Source organism: Mauremys reevesii, linkage group 2 (assembly GCF_016161935.1).
Source record: "Mauremys reevesii isolate NIE-2019 linkage group 2, ASM1616193v1, whole genome shotgun sequence".
Lineage (NCBI taxonomy): Eukaryota > Metazoa > Chordata > Testudines > Geoemydidae > Mauremys > Mauremys reevesii.
In genome coordinates, this window is record NC_052624.1 from 102,250,406 (window position 1) to 102,267,317 (window position 16,912).

The window sequence follows — 16,912 nt, forward strand, 5'->3', positions numbered from 1 at the left end:
GTGCCACTGGTTGGGATGATATGGTAGTTGATCTAAAAAGGCTTGTGATTTTCAAAGGTCACAGTTTTATCTGTGTTCTTATTCTAGAGCCCTGGAAGATGTGGATTTATCCCAGCACCAGTTCAAACATGTTGGAGCCCTGTCTGGGGGAATGAAAAGGAGGCTCTCAATTGCTATCTCCTTTATTGGAAATTCAAAGACAGTTGTTCTAGATGAGCCCACCAGTGGTGTGGATCCATGTTCACGTCGGAGAATCTGGGACATTCTGTTGAAATACAGAGCTGGTACAAAACTCACGTCATGTTCTGGCTAACATCCTTCCCAGGCAAAGGGTGGTTGAAAATAGTATTTTGCTTTCCAGTTGCTGAATAGAAATCCAAACAGAGATATCTGTTCCTTTCAGCTGTTGAAATTTTAAAGCAGCCAACTAAAATTCAAAGCTTACTTCTCTTTGTCTTCAGGAAAGATGGTTGATCTAGTGCAGTGGTTTTCAAACTTTTTTTCTGGCGACCCAGTTGAAGAAAACGGTTGATGCCTGTGACCCAGTGGAGCTGGGAATGAGGGGCTTGGGATGTGGGAGGGGCTCAGGGTTGAGGCAGAGGTTTGGGGTGCAGGGGTGAGGGCTGTGGGGGGGCAGGAATGAGAGTTCCAGGGTGTGGGAGGGAGTTCTGGGGTAGGGGGTTGGGGTGTGGGAGGGGGTCAGGGCTCTGGGCTGGGGGTGCAGGCTCTGGGGTGGGGCCAGGGATGAGGGGTTTGGGGTGCAGGAAAGGGCTTTGGGTTTGGCGGGGCTCAGGGCTGGGGCAAGGGATTGGGGTGCAGGGTTGGGGCATCGGCTTACCTCCGGAAGCATCCAGCAGCAGGTCCAGCTCCTAGGTGGAGGTGTGCAAGCAGCTCCATGTGGTTCTCACAGGCACAGTCCCCGGTGCTCAGGGTGGGGGCAGCGTGCGGAGCTCCGTGGCCCCCCACCCACCTAGGAGCCAGACCTGCTGGCCAATTCTGGGGCACAGCACAGTGTTGGAACAAGTAGGGACTAGCCTGCCTTAGCTCTAAAGCACCACTGGTGGGACTTTCAATGGACTGGTTGGTGATGCTGACCAGAGCTGCTGCAACCCAATCCCTTCCATTCCACGACCCAGTTCTGGGTCGCGACCCATGGTTTGAAAAATCTAGTGGGTTTAATGCAAGATTCAGGTTAGCTATGAGTCCATCCTTCCCTGGATGAAAATGATTATCTCCTACTTTCATCACTCTTTGACTTTGCTTTTTCATTTTTGGGGGGCTCTCACTTTCTGTTCTTTCCCATATGGCTGCATATATTTTTCTTCTAAAGAGAATACTCATCAATCAAACCATTTCATTAACTTTCAAGTGTCATGAGCTAAAACTGACTGTAGGAGGCAAACTTCTAAAATAGCAGGCACCTCCCCTCCCTATTAGCTGGAATAAACCACAGTGAATGACCCATTGAAACCGGCACCAGAGTTATGTGATTTTAAGAATCTTCTAATCTCATAAAACACCTTCTCAGTCTTGAAATTGCAACTGCTTGTTGTTGTCTCTCTTAGATTCCAGTCCAAACTTTGCACTGATTTATAATCTGTACCATCTCAGTGAATGTGAATGGGACATGTATTAGCAGGCATTTTGTGTCTGTGCTCTGCATACTGAAGTACACTCTTGTAGATTTATAGAATTACTACCACTTCAAGAATCCTCCTGGAAAAAAAAAGTCTCTCATCAGAAAACATTTTAAAATAAAGTGTTAATCTGTGTGTACTGCTTTTCCTGGGGTAGGTTGCACCTTGATCTTCACCACTCACCATCTCGATGAGGCAGAAGTGCTCAGTGATCGCATTGCCATCCTGCAGCATGGGCAGCTGAGATGCTGTGGTCCTCCCTCTTATCTGAAGGAAACATATGGCCAGGGATACAGTCTTACACTCATAAAAAAGGTATGGTGACAGAATTGTTCACAATATGTACTTCATGCTAAGAAATGGTCCTATCAATTATTCTGAGGGAACCTTGCAACACTGCTAGTAATTTACATGTGAGATAAATGTGGTAATTCTTTTATCTTACATAACCAGCAATGCAGGAAAGACTTGGTCTATTTAATACTGGTGCATAACAAATGTTTTTCGCAACCTTCATACTTGAATTAATTGGCACATAAAATAATCTAGCAACATAGTGAAAATTAGTAATTTGATGATTTGCTGAATAGAGGCTACTCCTGCAATCCCTTACTCATGGTGAGTAGTCTCTTGCTCACAAGATTAGACCCAGGAACTCCACTGGGACTACCCAGCTGAGGAAGGGTTTCCAGCACTGGCCCCATATTTGTTTTCAGTTTGACCTGTTTTACAACTTTCTGATGGCATATAAGCTCCATTATTGTTTTCCTTTCTGTGCAGCCCTCTGTATTTGAAATCCAGGATCCTGAGTACATCAGTCGAGTCATATCTCTGGTACAGTTCTATGTACCAGAAGCATTCCTAAAAGAGAACAGTGGGAGTGAGCTGACTATTGTGATTCCAGCGAAGGCAGATAAGGCCTCCTTTAAAGGCCTCTTTCAGGCTATGGATGAAAACCTTGAACGTCTACATGTGACTGGCTATGGCATTTCAGATACCACCTTGGAAGAGGTACTTTGTTTTTCTCTCCATAGTAGCTGTCAGTGGTTAGAGATGCTCTACTGGCTTCTATCTAACCTTCTTGACTATGTTTTTACTACCTAATATTTCAGGACAGGTTCCTGAGGGGAGCATGAAAGAGCATCTCATGTAGAATATAGATTTTTAAATTTTGCTGTATTATTTAAGGGCAACAAACACTCTCCTCCCATAATTCATTCCAACAGCCTGATGTATCCTAAAGGGTGATATCACCTTTTGGAAGGTTCTTCTCTGTCTCAGCTGATCTCAGGAAAATTTTACATGACCTGAGCTTTAACTCCAAACCACTGTCAGTCCAAATCTCTCATTAACTTTTAGCATCAGAAAAAAATTGAGCTTTGAATTAACTGAGGATAAACTTCAGAAGGTTTTGGCTGTACAGTTCAGATAACTCTCAAAAAAATTCTGTCTCTTCTCTGAATTCTATCTGGACTAACCAAACCTCAGGAGTTGACAGAACTTGCCTGGAAATCTTACAAGAATAGCTGTTATTGCAAATTTACTTCTGCTTCTAATCTGGCCAATGTACCTGATGGAGGTTCATCACAACTGGTTTTGGCTCTGGCATTATTTAGCTGGTTATACCAGAGAGTGAATTATTTCCACTACAACTATCTGGTTTTTTTTTAAATTCCCTGGTCCATCATTACTCTCGTATCATAGTGTAGATCCTTAAAAAAAGAAAACACCTCCACCCCCCAATTTTCACTGCTTGAAATGATGATAAAAGAACAATATTTTTCAGTAGATGGGAGACAATATTTTCATTTGATGGCACAATCCACTCAGCAGCATTTCATAGAAATATGATTTTTCAGTGATCTTCTTTAGTTCTGTAAACAGCCCAAAGTGGGCCATGTACAAAAAGAAAACTTAGGATATGACCAAGAACAAAACAAATGACAAGTATACAAAATGCACATTTTTGTAAGTTAGTGTCTCTTTAGATAGTTTACCACACAGCGTATAATAAGCTTTCAATCATTTTATGTACCCTGCGCCCTAAGAGGTGGGAAGGTATGTTGCATTATAAGCAGCAGTCTGAAGAGAATGTTGTCTAGGGAAGACACTTATCTCTTTTCTGGGCTTATGAAACCAAGACTCTGGAAAGCCTGTCGTCTGGGACATTAATTATGTGTTGTAGCTTTGCAGCATGAATGATGCATGTGGAAAATAATGGGGTCAGATATAAAAACCATTAGCAGTTATCTGGTTTGTAACACTGAGACTTTTTTTTGCCAATTTAGAATTGACATTTTATTTTCAATTAAAAAATACAAAAATCCACATGCATACAAACAAATGATGGGAAATGCATTGCCCCTACGTACTAAATACATTCAGTTCTGTGAAAGGGTCCATTGGAGCAGTGGTTCTCAACCAGGGGTACATGTACCCCTGAGGGTACACAGAGGTCTTCTAGGGGATACATCAACTCATCTAGATATTTGTCTAGTTTTACAACAGACTACAGAAAAAGCACTAGCGAAGTCAGTACAAATGAAAATTTCATACAATGACTTTTTTATACTGCTCTGTATATGATACACTGAAATTTAAGTACAATATTTATATTTCAATTAATTTATTTTATAATTATATGGTAAAAATGAGAACGCCAGCAATTTTCCGGTAACAGTGCGCTGTGGCACTTCTGCATTTTTATGTCTGATTCTGTAAGCGATTAGTTTTTAAGTGAGGGGTAGGCAAGACAAATCAGACTCCGGAAAGGGGTACAGTAGTCTGGAAAGGCTGAGAGCCACTGCATTGGAGCATACATTAGAACAGCCGTTCTCAAACTTCATTGCACCGTGACCCACTTCTGACCACAACAAATTACTGTGTGACCCCAGGAGACTGAGACTGCCTGAGCCCCACTGCCCTGGGCAGGAGGGCCAAAGATCAAGTCCGTGAGCTTCTGCCCTGGGCGGGGGATGTGTAATCTTAGCCCTGGGCGGTGGGGCTTGGGCTTCAGACTTGCTGGGGCCCAGGATCAACACCAGCCCCGTTAAAATGGGGTCCCAAGCCACCGTTTGAGAACCCCAGCCTTAGAACTATGCAAAGTGCTGAAAAAGTCATTAAGAGCCTTCATGTACATAAGGGATCTACCCACACACAGGATATGTCTACACTGACCAGGTCAACGGATTCGGAGCTCAGGCTGTGGGGCTAAAAATAGCAGTGTAGACATTCCGGAGCAAGCTAGACCCCGAGCTCTGAAACCTGGTGAGGGGTTAGGATCTCAGAGCCCAAGCTCTAGCCCAAGCAGGGACATTTACACTGCTATAGTCCCATAGCTTGAGCCCCATGAGCCTGAGTCAACTGACCTGGGTTCTGAAACTCGGTGCCATGTTTTTTTCTTTGCAGTTTAGACATCCCTACAGATCCATTTATTCGATTGAGGTCCAATTGAATAATATATATCAGCAAGTGTAATGGTTTCCTTTTAAATTAAATTATAAAACAGGATCACAATTAAATGAAACTGCACCTTTATCACAAAGCCCTGTAGAACTGAATAAATACTTAAGCTCTTTAAAATACCGACCTTCTTTTTATTATATCTGAATACAATTGTTAGCACAATGTGCTACTGCAATAAGAGTAATAAAATAATAATAAAGATAATTTACACGTTTTTATAACCATTCTTTAGAATGTAATGATGAATTATGTCCTTGCTGTAGAATTCTATGGGGTAAGTCAAAAAAACCTATGAAAGGTTGACATTCTCTTTGAAATTATACAGGGTGGTTTAAACTTTGTATGGAAAGGATATAATCTATTATATTTTATAGGTGGTTAGATTATTCTCTGTATGATTGGTTTCATCCCTCTTGAATACTATAGGACTTTTACATAAAGGGAAATGATAGCCCTACAGAAACCAATCATAGCATACATGTAACATGCATCAGCATATTTCTCTGGATCATTCAGTTTAAAGGTATATGTCCTTGGTTGTTTTCTGCAGAAAAGAAAATAAGCTTTCCTAAATGGCAACAGATATTGAAACATCATGCAGTACCTGGAAGACTAACATGTTAATTTGTGGTGATTTCTGTCATCTCTGCACAGTCATCATTAGCTATCGTTACCTTCATTCTCCATTTTCTTATCAAAAGCCTTTTTCCTCTGGCAAGTAAATGGATAGCACATAATAGTTCTATTGAGTCTATTCAAATAATTCAATCTGGAAACAAAGAAGTCTGACTTTAAAGGAAAAATGTATCAAGTTATTGTTTGTGCAGAGCCTTGCCCCCTTGCTGTTTTTCAGTCTATTTGTGTGGAACACTTGAACCCTTTCAAAAACTTAACTCTTTAAGGGAGACCATATTGCCACTTATGTCTAGGAAGCATCTTGCGAGTGGAAAACATATCACTGTCATGTCAAACCCATTCTTATCATCTTAGCTACATTTGATTTTAACTGTTTTCTCCTTGTTGAAATAGGAATAATATAATATAAATATAAGCAATAAGCCAAGAGTTGGAATTGGGGGAGAATCATGACCATGATTTATTAAAATCACTACATAACACTTAGAGCTGGCTAGAGGATAACAAATCCATTTCATGTCAACTTTTGAGGTTTTGACGTTTGTGTTTGTTCTGCATCGGAATGTTCTTGCAAAATGGAGTTGTGATGAAATGTCCATTTCCAGATTGGAAAGGTTTTCTGTTCAGATCTTTCTCTCTTGAAATGACCAGAAAGTCCATGCTGGATCACAAACATCTTCCTGGCAACATTTTGTTAAAATAGATACAGCTCCATCAAATGTTTCACCTTCAACAAAACAGCATGTTTCAATGAAACAAAACATTTAATCAAAAATGTTCCAGTCAGTTCCACTAACACTAATGTAGCGTGAGTCTGTTTTGTGTACTATTTGGGCTGTCTGCCTTCCATCATGACCTCTCATTGATCCGTGTCTAAAAGATATGCTCTAGTTCAAACAGGAATTATTTTAGGGAAGTACTACGCTCTTTGTTATGTGGGAGGTCAGCCTACATGATCACAAGCGGGTCCCTTGTGGCCTGAATCTACCAGTGACTTTGTTGTTTACCTGCCTTTGGCTCTTTGAAAGTGCAGGAAATTTCTTTTGGAAGCTGTGATCTGTGCAGTGTCTCTCTTCTTCTGAGGCTGTCTCTATACCTTGCCACTGTTCGGAATTCAGGGGTGTGACTAGCAATTCACACTCAAGTGCTGTGCTGTAACTCCCCTTTGTGGATGTTGCAGGCATGAACTAAAAGGTTCCTATTTTGCATTAATATAGTCCAGCTATTCACACACTTGTAGCTCAAACTGTGGGCCATATAGACGAGTCCTGAATGTTACAGCTAAATAAGTGTGTTCCTGCTGTTTGCTAAACCTAGATCTCTTGTGCATTAGTTTCCCTGTTGACACAAGAAATACAGTTAATGGCTATGAGCATACTCCTCAACCATTTAAATCTATGGGATGTTTGCCATTGGTTCCAGCTGCAGCTATAGGAGCATTCACTGTCTGAAGAAAGGATAAAAATAACACAAAAATGCAAAAAGAGGATAATTGCATCTATAGTTCTGACAAACTGTAATATGTTTAAGATAAAATAGTAGGAGGAGTAAAGATTTTGATGATATTAAAGTACTTAAAAATCAGAATTGTCACATGAATATGTGACCTGATACTTCCCAGGTATCATTAAAAAATACAGATATAGAGAGCCATATAGGATTCAAACATTCCCAAATCTGGATTTGAATATCATTAAAGATGAAGATTTTCAGATCTGGAGTTTTGATTGAGGGCTAACTGTATTTTTTTTAAAGGTAAACAAGCAAAATATGTAACATTCTTCCCAACTCACTCATATGTTTGTGGGAACTTCAATGATTCCTAGTACAAGAACAACAGATTATAGTAGGGAAAATGTGATTAACCTTTAAGCACTGTTTCCCTACTATTTTGGCTATATGTATTGATTATTTTTTCTACCTTCTCTTCTGTTCTTGTTCTATATTTCCTGGACTATATTGACTCTGTTTCCATCATGTTATCTCCCAGGATCTTTGCTGCCCTTTCATCAACAGGTTCTTGACCAGCAACCATTTTATAATACAAAAATTAAATGATCATATCCAGGACATAGCAGTTTTGTTTTTACAGTGGAAATTGAGTTAAGTGGGACTGAAAGACCCTAAAATGCTGCGGAAATAGTACCTTGATACTTTGGTTGCAAGGACAGTCTACAACTTGTTGTCATTCTCTTCACTCTCTCCCTCATCCTCCACCATCTGCTTCTATTTTCTTCTCTCATCCCCTCATTAAGGGAGCTTCCCTTTCTCCCATCACCTAAAGGCACAGATCTGCACTGGGATGGCAAAGGGGTCCATGCACCTCTTTCCTGAAATCTCCCCTTCTACTTCAGAGATGATGCTAGCACTGGCAGTAGTATTTCAGTTCTGTTCCCAGGTCTGTCACAGACTTTCCTTGGGACATTGGACAAATTACAATCTGTGTGGTTTAGTTTCCATCTGTACAGTAGGGACAGTGATATGCTCCTGACTCTCAGGGGTCTTGAAGATAAAATTCATTAATGCTTGTGACGTGTTCAGATACTGTGGTGGGTGACTGAAGTACTTAATTAGAGAGAGGTATTTGCTTTGGTTTTTAGTTATGAGTTTCTGGCTTTGCAATCTTGGAAACTGGTGACATCATCAAACCGTCCCACAGGAGTCAATCAAGATATGAGTTTGGACAGTCGGTGTTCCTCTCTAGGCTGTAATACAGAAACAGCATGAGACACTTAACTTCCTCTGTCCTTGATGGCCAAAACAGTTCACTTAAAGTTGCCATGTAGCTAGGCAGTCCATCATCACTATTAAACAGCAATTATATTGACTAAACAAAACATAATCCTTGTAGCTAGCAGACCTCAGTAGAGCAAGAAACTGCCTTTCCTCAAAGCTAATGTATTTCAATTTGATTTGGCTTTTATTATCCATTGTATGGTGGACTCCTTAGCTACTGTGTGCTTTTGTTATAGCCAATATTGGATTCCTTTGTGGGAGCAATTAAATATGGCCATGAAAGTTTTTTAACATTGTTATAATCTGGATTTGATGTGCACTCCCAAACAGGAGGTTTCAGCAAGATAGAGTCAAAGTTGCTTATAATTTTAGTGAGAGCTCTGTTTAAAGGTGCTCATGAGAGGCATATGCTCTGCTGAATTGATATGGAAGCTTACACTGGAAGCAAAATCTGAAATTTCTAGACACAAATTTGGAGTTTCTAGGCCATGCTGGGTTGTTACAGATGGCTCTGGGGGGAAAAATACTTCAGAAAAGAGCTAATTTTTCAGCGTCTCCTATCTCAAGTATATCTTGGGCCAAATTCACTGTTGACAAAATTGAAAGTGGGCCTGCTTACCCCAGCAGTGGATGTACTTAGGTTTCTTTTCTGGTTAATCTAAAATCCTCCACCAACCCCCCCCAAACAAAAATATTTGTGGCCTAGGGAGAAAACGTGAATTTACAGAGGGAACATGTACTTGTAAGGAAGTTTTTGAGTTTTTATTTATTTATTTATCAGGCTTACAGTGAGACGTGAGTGAATGCCTTAACACTTCTTAAGTCACTACTAATAATCTACTATGATTTTCCAGCACTTCTAACCCCCAGTATTCTAACTCTGAAATTCCTGTTGACTTCAGTGGTCTTAAAGTGTAGAAGCAGGTTCAAGCCCTATATAGTAGGTCTCAGGCAAATCTAATGGACACACCGTGTGTAACATTTACATATGCCTCTTAGGGTATGTCTGCACCAAAACTAAACACCCATAGCTGGCCTGAACCAGCTGGCTTGGGCTGTGGGGCTATTTAATTGCAGTGTAAACCTCCCATCTCACAGGATCTTAGAGCCTGGGCTCCACCCCAAGACTGGAAGTCTACACTGCAATTAAACAGCCCTGCAGCCTGAGCTCCACAGACCAGCCGCAGGTGCTAACTGTCGTGCAGACATACCTTTAGGTTATTAAACCCATGGAAAATATTACTGTTATTTAAAAAAAAAAGAACTTCCATTAGCTTCTCTCCAGCTCTTCTTTAGAGGCTTCTACCCTTCAGATGCACTGATGGAAATTGCCTGGCACTTTTATTAAAATACGCTAACAATCCTCAAACAAGACCCTCCGATCTTTTTTAAAATCTGATTAATTGTTCATGGTGTTTGTGTGCAGATGGCAACTGATTTTGCTACAAAATGTACATTATTTTAACTTTATTTCAGCAGAATTCCCTGCTCTCAAAGGGCTAAATCATCCCTCCCACTTCCATGAGTGGAGAGGGCCTACCCGAGCTGATCTAGTCAGGGGGAGGGTGGAGTTGGGGAGATTTCCCAGCTACTTCCCATAGCCCCGTGGAAGGTCTTTTGCTAGAGTGCCAAGGCTTCAGCACTCTGTAGAATTTTGTGGGTTGGTCCTGGAGTGTAAGGAGATAGGGCGGGGAACTGGCTACTGTCTGCGGCATTCTCCCCTGCTGAGCCCACGGAGTTCAGCTTAGAATGCCAATGGGGAGTTAGTGCTGCTTCTAGTGTGCATTAACTCTGGACTCCATGTGTCCTACGACTCTGCACCTGGGAGACACAGCCAATGACAGCAGGGTTGTTGAAACAGCCATGCAATTAGAGGGCAGAGAGGACCAAAGAGCAGTGTGCTCTCCATATAGGTAGTTCTGAATCCATGGAATGTTTACTCCTCTCCACTGGAGGGAAAGATCTTGCCCAAAGTAATTACACTGGATCAGTAATTTATAGGAATGTTCCAGCAGAGTGGAGTGGGGTGGTGCATCCTGGTCTGACGCCCTAGGTGATGAAGGGTGAAAGCCAGTTATGGGAAATAGGTCTCATTTCTCTTTCTATTTCACAAAGGTATTTTTGAAGCTGTTGCAGGACACAGAGCAAATGCCACAAGTTCCCCTGGCAGAGGAGTTGGGGCTCCCCTACATTAACAGCCATGAATCAACCTACCAAAACTGTAAGTAGAAAATTAAGTTTTCCTTGAAAGCAACTGCATTCATACAAGTAAGAGACTTGCAGCTAAACAGGCTAAAACTTTCCTAGGTTAGGCAGCATGTGGGAATGTTGCCATGTGTCCCCACAGTGCTCTGGTAGTGCACTTTCCCATGCATGTGAAGTAACCAAACAGTCCTCCTCAGATGATATACTTCATGCTGCTCACTCTGACTAGGGGGATTTTGAGCCAAGCTCTGTGCCCTCTGTCACAATAAACTCCAGTCAAGGCTGTCACTATGACATAGCACCTGTGCCAAAGAGAACTGTTGCCTAATTGACACCATCACTCACCAAGTACAGGCAACTGTGGGTTGGGATTTTCAAACCATTCAGTGCTGGCTTAGCTCCACTCCCATTGAAATCTTTGGGAGTTCTATCACTGATTTCAATGGGACATTGAGTGCTTTTCAAAATCTCTCTCGATCCCCTGTGGTGACTTGTACATTAGTTAATTAACTACTCCTGCCTACTACTTTTCTTGTCAATACATATGGTGGTGGAGATGTGTATGGGGAATGGATGTGACAAGAGTTCCTCTGAAAAAAATAAAATAAAATGAGAACAACAACAAAAACTCCATGAGAGATGAAAACAGTTGCTCGATTAAAAGATACAGTTTGGGGTAACCCTTTATTTTATAACTGACATACAATTCTGTATTACTGGAAGACTCCAATTAGATAGCACAGTGCAGTTAGATTTGTTTGTCCTCTCTATGTTGCATTTTCATTAGGGTCTAAGAATTGCAGTTTCTATGGCAATCAATATTTGAATTATATTGTATTTAATAACTTAAGCTATAATGACCAGCTAACCTTCCAGGATGTGTCTTCATTTGGTATTTGGCATATAATTAAAGAATTGGTAATTAATTCCATATTTCTGAGGCTGATAAATTATAGTAAGAAAATATGGTGATAATGTCATTTCTATGGGAAGGAAGATGGAGGAGAAATTGTCATTCAAGGCTGATGACTGTCATTCATCATTAAGCACAGTTGTGAAGTGTAGGGATAAGGGCTTGGGAAATTGCTCATGAAAGCTATCCATCTCTGTTAGTTAACCAGAATACTCCATGGGCAATAGCTTGACCTGTATGCTTTTGTCTCTGAAAGCAGACTCAAAGATAGTCGCAAACTTTTTCTTTCTCAGAGCAGTTCAATGGATTTTAGAAAGGCCCAAAAGCAAATGGCTGGATTATTAAGAATAATACCACTAAAGAGAATTTGGGTTAGAGAGCTGTTGTGATGATGCGTGCTGGAGAACATCACTGGAGTCAATCTCTTGGACCCCTGCAATTGGTCTGCCCGTAATGGAATTATCTATCCTACATGGCCACACCAATCTGAGGAAGTTGGATATGTTAGGGTCCATGCCAGTAGCTTTAGGGTTAGCATGAATCTGTAAGGGTCAAATCTGTGTAGGGGGGCTACCTATTCCTCTCCTCATGCCTAGCAATAGTCAGCTGTGGTCTTGAATGTCCTGAAGCAGTTGTTGAAGCTGGAGGTACCTTCTCATGTTGTTGCATTTCAGAGTGTTTTCCACAGATTAAAACTATTTTATTGGAATTGATCCATTTGTCCAATTCAGGTTCATAATAAAGCCACATGATTTGATCTGGACTGTGGGCTGACATTTGGTCCTAATTTGATCTGTCTTTCCAAAGAAACTATTTTGTTCTTCAAGGAGAGAAGGTCAAATCATTCTGGGACACGTTCTGATGGGTATTACTCAGTGCGTATAAGGGTATCAGAGTCTGGCCATGTGAGAGCATGTAGGGTGTGTGTGTGGGTCGGTGGGTGGGTGGGTGAAACAGTGCTGATGTTGGAACAGGTACTGCAAAAGATTTATAAAAAACAAAAGGCAAAAACCCAAAATGTTAAGATCCCAGAATGACAGGATTTGGCCAATGAGCAGTTGCAAGAAACACACAGGACCTCAATTCAGCAAAGTCCTTAAAGATGCACTTAACTTTAACCATGTGCTTGTGCCCCATTGAAGGCAAAGGGACGTAATCACATGCCTAAAGCTAAGCACATGCTTAAGTGCACTGATGAAGAGGGATGGACTGCTGAATTGGGGTTGGAACCATAAACATCAACATGAAATCAAAGCAACAACTTGTTTACCAAATGTTTGTTTTAACGCTTTTAATGTAGTTGAATTTTGGAGTCTATACACATTTACTTGTCATTTCCAGTTGCTAATATTTATTACTTTGCAGAAACTCTGCTGGTCCCCGTTAAATTATTTTCAATAAAGATTAGATTATTATATAGCTCTTTGCTTTCTGGGAAGAGTAGATAGAATTTTTAACATCATGGAATGACTATACAGTTATCTGTGACGTTTGCTTATAAAACTGGACCACGAGGGAGGAAAGAAGCAATTAAGGAATATGAATATTTTGCTGAGGAGCTAAATGAATAATCTGCATCACTTTTCACTACAGGGGATGTTGGCAAGGTACTTACCCTGGATCTAATCTTTTCTGAATATAAAGATAAAGTACAGTCAGGGGCTGACGTATCAAAGTTATATTCAATGAAACTGAAAGGTGGAAAATGTAAAACTAATAAAAGGACATACTTTTCCACACAACATATGATTAACCTGTGATACTCAGTGTGGCAATAGATCACTGAAGCCAAAAGCTTTGCAGCATTGAAAAAGAAGTAGGTATAAACATGGATTTCTTGTTATTTGAATAAATAATAGTGAATGTTTTTTTAAAAAATTGAATGGATAATCCTCATGCTTCTGGGTACAAGCCAATCTCCTACCATTGGGGCCACAAGGAAACTTTTCCTGGGGACAGATTATGCCATCACTGCTACTTTAGGCTTTCTTGTACCTTTCTCTGAAGCAGCAGGTATTAGCCACTGTTGGAAGCAGATACCGGACTAGGTGGACCACTGCTCTGACTCTAATTAAAAAAACTAGCACTATACCGTATCAATAAGGTACATGTTAAATGTACTAAGAACTGGCTAATTGACAGATCTCAAAAATAGTCATCAACAGGAATCCTCATTAAATGTGGATGTTTGTAGTGAGGATCCACAGGGACCAATGCTGGGCCCAACAGTATTCAATACAGTCATCAATGATCTGGGAGTAAATATAAAATCCTGATAAAATTGCAGATGAGAAAAAGGTTGTTAGAATGGTAAATAATGATGAGGACAGGCATCCTCAGTATGATCTGGATTGCTTGGTAAACTGGGCCCATTCACACAAGATGTGTTTTTAATAAAGCTAAATGCAAAGTTCTATGTTTTGGAACACAGGTCAAACCTACGGAATGAGGGATAGTTTCCTAGAAAGCGGTGACTTTGAAAACAGGTCCTAGTAGACCAGTAATGGAACATGAGCTCCCATTGTGATGTTATCACAAAACGGGCTAATATGATCCTTGGACGTGTAAATAGGGGGGTAGTGAGTTAGGAGTATGGAGGTGATTTCGCTCATGTATAGAGAACTGAGGAGACCAAGACTGGAATACTGTATCAAGTTTTGGCATCCACATTTTAAAAATAATGTTGAAAAATTGGAGCGGGTGCAGAAATGATTCCAAGGAATGATTGATGACTGGAGAAAATGCCTTGCCCTGAGCATTGTAAATAGCTCAATCTGCTTAGCTTATCAAAAAAATGAGGTGGTGTAAATTTCAGTGGGTAAGTAATTCTACTCAGACACAAATATAGGATACTCAGGGTCTCATTAATCTAGCAGAGAAATGCATAACAAGAACCAATGGCTGGAAATTAAATTGGGAATAAGGTGTGTGTTTTTAACAGTGAGTGTTATTAACCACTGGAGCAAACCACCAAGGGAACTGGTTGATCCTCCCTCTCTTGAGGTCTTCATATCAGTACGAGATGCCTTTGTGAAAAATTTACATTAGCTAAATGTAAGTTATTGGGCTCAATATAAGGGTACCTCAGTTAAATATATTGGCCTGTGATATGAGTTCAGACTAAATGATTTTGTGGCCTTAACCTTTTTGAATCCCTGTTGGCAATTTCTACATTTTGATAGAATTCCAGAAATAGTGGATGGCGGGAGGGCAGTAGATGTAATATATTTGGGGACATGTTGTGCCACTGGTTTTTAAGTGGAACTCTGCATTCTGTTCCCTGGAGAGTTTTGTTTAAAAAGATGGATGATGGATTTTAATAAATCTTTCAATACTATGTCTCAAAATCTTACTGGAAAAAAGAATTTGTGTTGGCATGGTGTGGCAGATCCCTTCGTAGAGTTTGGTACCACCCTTAGCTTTGATAATAGTACCTCTCCTGGTACTGGATGAGAATGTATCTCATTTGCTATTGCCTATGCTGATCCCCCATTCCTCTTTGGGATCAATGCTGCTCCCATGTTGGGCTTCAGACAACTTTGACTCTTTTCCCCATTGGGGCTATTTCCTCTGTTATCACCAGAGAACCTCAGGGACTCCTGAATATCCAGTTCAGAGTCATCTCACTTTCATCGTCACCCAATAGGCCCTTGAGATCTTCCTCGGATCACCATTGGTACCGAGATCACATCTGTCCTGCAGTCGGGACGGGGACTCTTGGCCAGGGCATGCTGGCCACCAATGTCATTACTCCGGTGCCCAGTGGCCTCCTTGAGACACTCTTCAGTCCCCAGGGTCGCACTCTTTGACCTGCTCCAGGAGGAAAGTCCTAATGGTGGCTCCTGCTCTCAAACCACCCCATCTCATAGTGACTGCTGCGCCTGGTCACTCCCGACTGCTAGGGTTATTCTGAGCAGATCCTGTGGTGCAAGGACAGGACCACTGTCGGCACAGCCAACCAAACCATCTTTTCGTCCTCTCTGGATGACTCTACTGTGCTGGAATCTTCTTCTTCATGCCTAAGGACTTTAAAGCGTATCAGGACTTCCTAAGATGAATGGCCACTACCTTGAGCATCCAGGCAGAATTCCTGCAGGAGAATACACACAAACTGCTAGATATTCTCCAATTATCAGCTCTGGGGAGAGGAGCCATCCCAATAAATGAGGCTTTCTTGGAGCCTGCAAAGGACCTCTGGAATACTCCAGCTTCATTGTCTCTTATGGTAAAGCATTCAAAGAAGGGGCACTTCATTCAGGGTTTTGAGGGTTTCTGTACCCACTTGTCCCCTAACTCTCGGCTGGTAACTGCAGCAAATGACAGGGCATGGCAAGGCAGGTATATGTCCACCCCAAAGGACAAAGAGTCCAAGAGGTTGGACTTTACGGGGGAAAAGATTTATACCTTTTCTTCCCTGCAGATGCACATTATGAACCAGTAGGCGCTGCTTTCCAAATATGACTTTGTTAAATGGGTGGCCATGTCATACTGTCTGGAGTGGCTCATGATTGTGAGTGCCAACCTCAGGGCAGACTGTCAAAAAGCAGGACAGAAACCCCAATCCGATTGTATGTTCTATAGTTAGACTTCACCAACCCAGTAACAAGTGTGGACTCTTAAAACACTATGACAGTCTCACCATGGTGTCATAGACATTCCCCTTGGGCATTCGAGTCTAACTTGCCATCCAGGCAAGCTGGACTTAGTGATATATGGTCCCTTACACCAAAACGCACAATAGTATTCAGGTTACTTCCAGTCCCAAAGGACCAGTCACTTATCCCAGGTCAGTTGTTCTCAGATCTCAAACCAAGACAACACTTATAGCCAATCCTGTAATAAACTAACTAAAGGTTTATTAACTAGGAAAAATAAAAGGTTATTTAAAAGGTTCAAACAGGAAACACACAAAAATCAGTTACAGTCTTAGATTTAAAAGGATAATATAAACTTCTATAATGAACAGCTCTATATGTCCTTCAGGGATGACCCATGCCAAGCACTAATCATGCTGCCTCCATCCTAGCATAGAATCATCCTGGAAATAAGCCAGAAGCTTTGTTGACCTCCTCAGACTAATAACCACAACAAGAACCACCTCCACTTGTCCAAATAGCTTGCTACACCATCAGCCTCAACCTGGACCAATCCACACAAGAGCTCCACTTCTTGGACACTACAGTGCAAATAAGTGATGGTCACATAAACACCACCCTATGCCGGAAACCTACTGACTCTTATACTTACCTACATGCCTCCATTGTCTACAGCCAAGCCCTAAGATACAACTGCATTTGCTCCAATTCTTCAGACAGAGACA

The 16,912-nt window shown here is 41.2% G+C and overlaps 1 protein-coding gene across 1 annotated transcript in view; it reads left to right on the top strand.

The window, feature by feature from the left end:
- ABCA13 (ATP binding cassette subfamily A member 13) overlaps positions 1-16,912 on the top strand; it is a 285,211-nt gene that overhangs the window by 140,598 nt on the left and 127,701 nt on the right. Inside the window, exons 39-42 of the mRNA XM_039526065.1 lie at positions 88-284; positions 1,795-1,952; positions 2,418-2,648; positions 10,590-10,695. Coding sequence (XP_039381999.1) covers positions 88-284; positions 1,795-1,952; positions 2,418-2,648; positions 10,590-10,695 — 692 coding nt within the window. The remainder of the gene's footprint in view (positions 1-87; positions 285-1,794; positions 1,953-2,417; positions 2,649-10,589; positions 10,696-16,912) is intronic.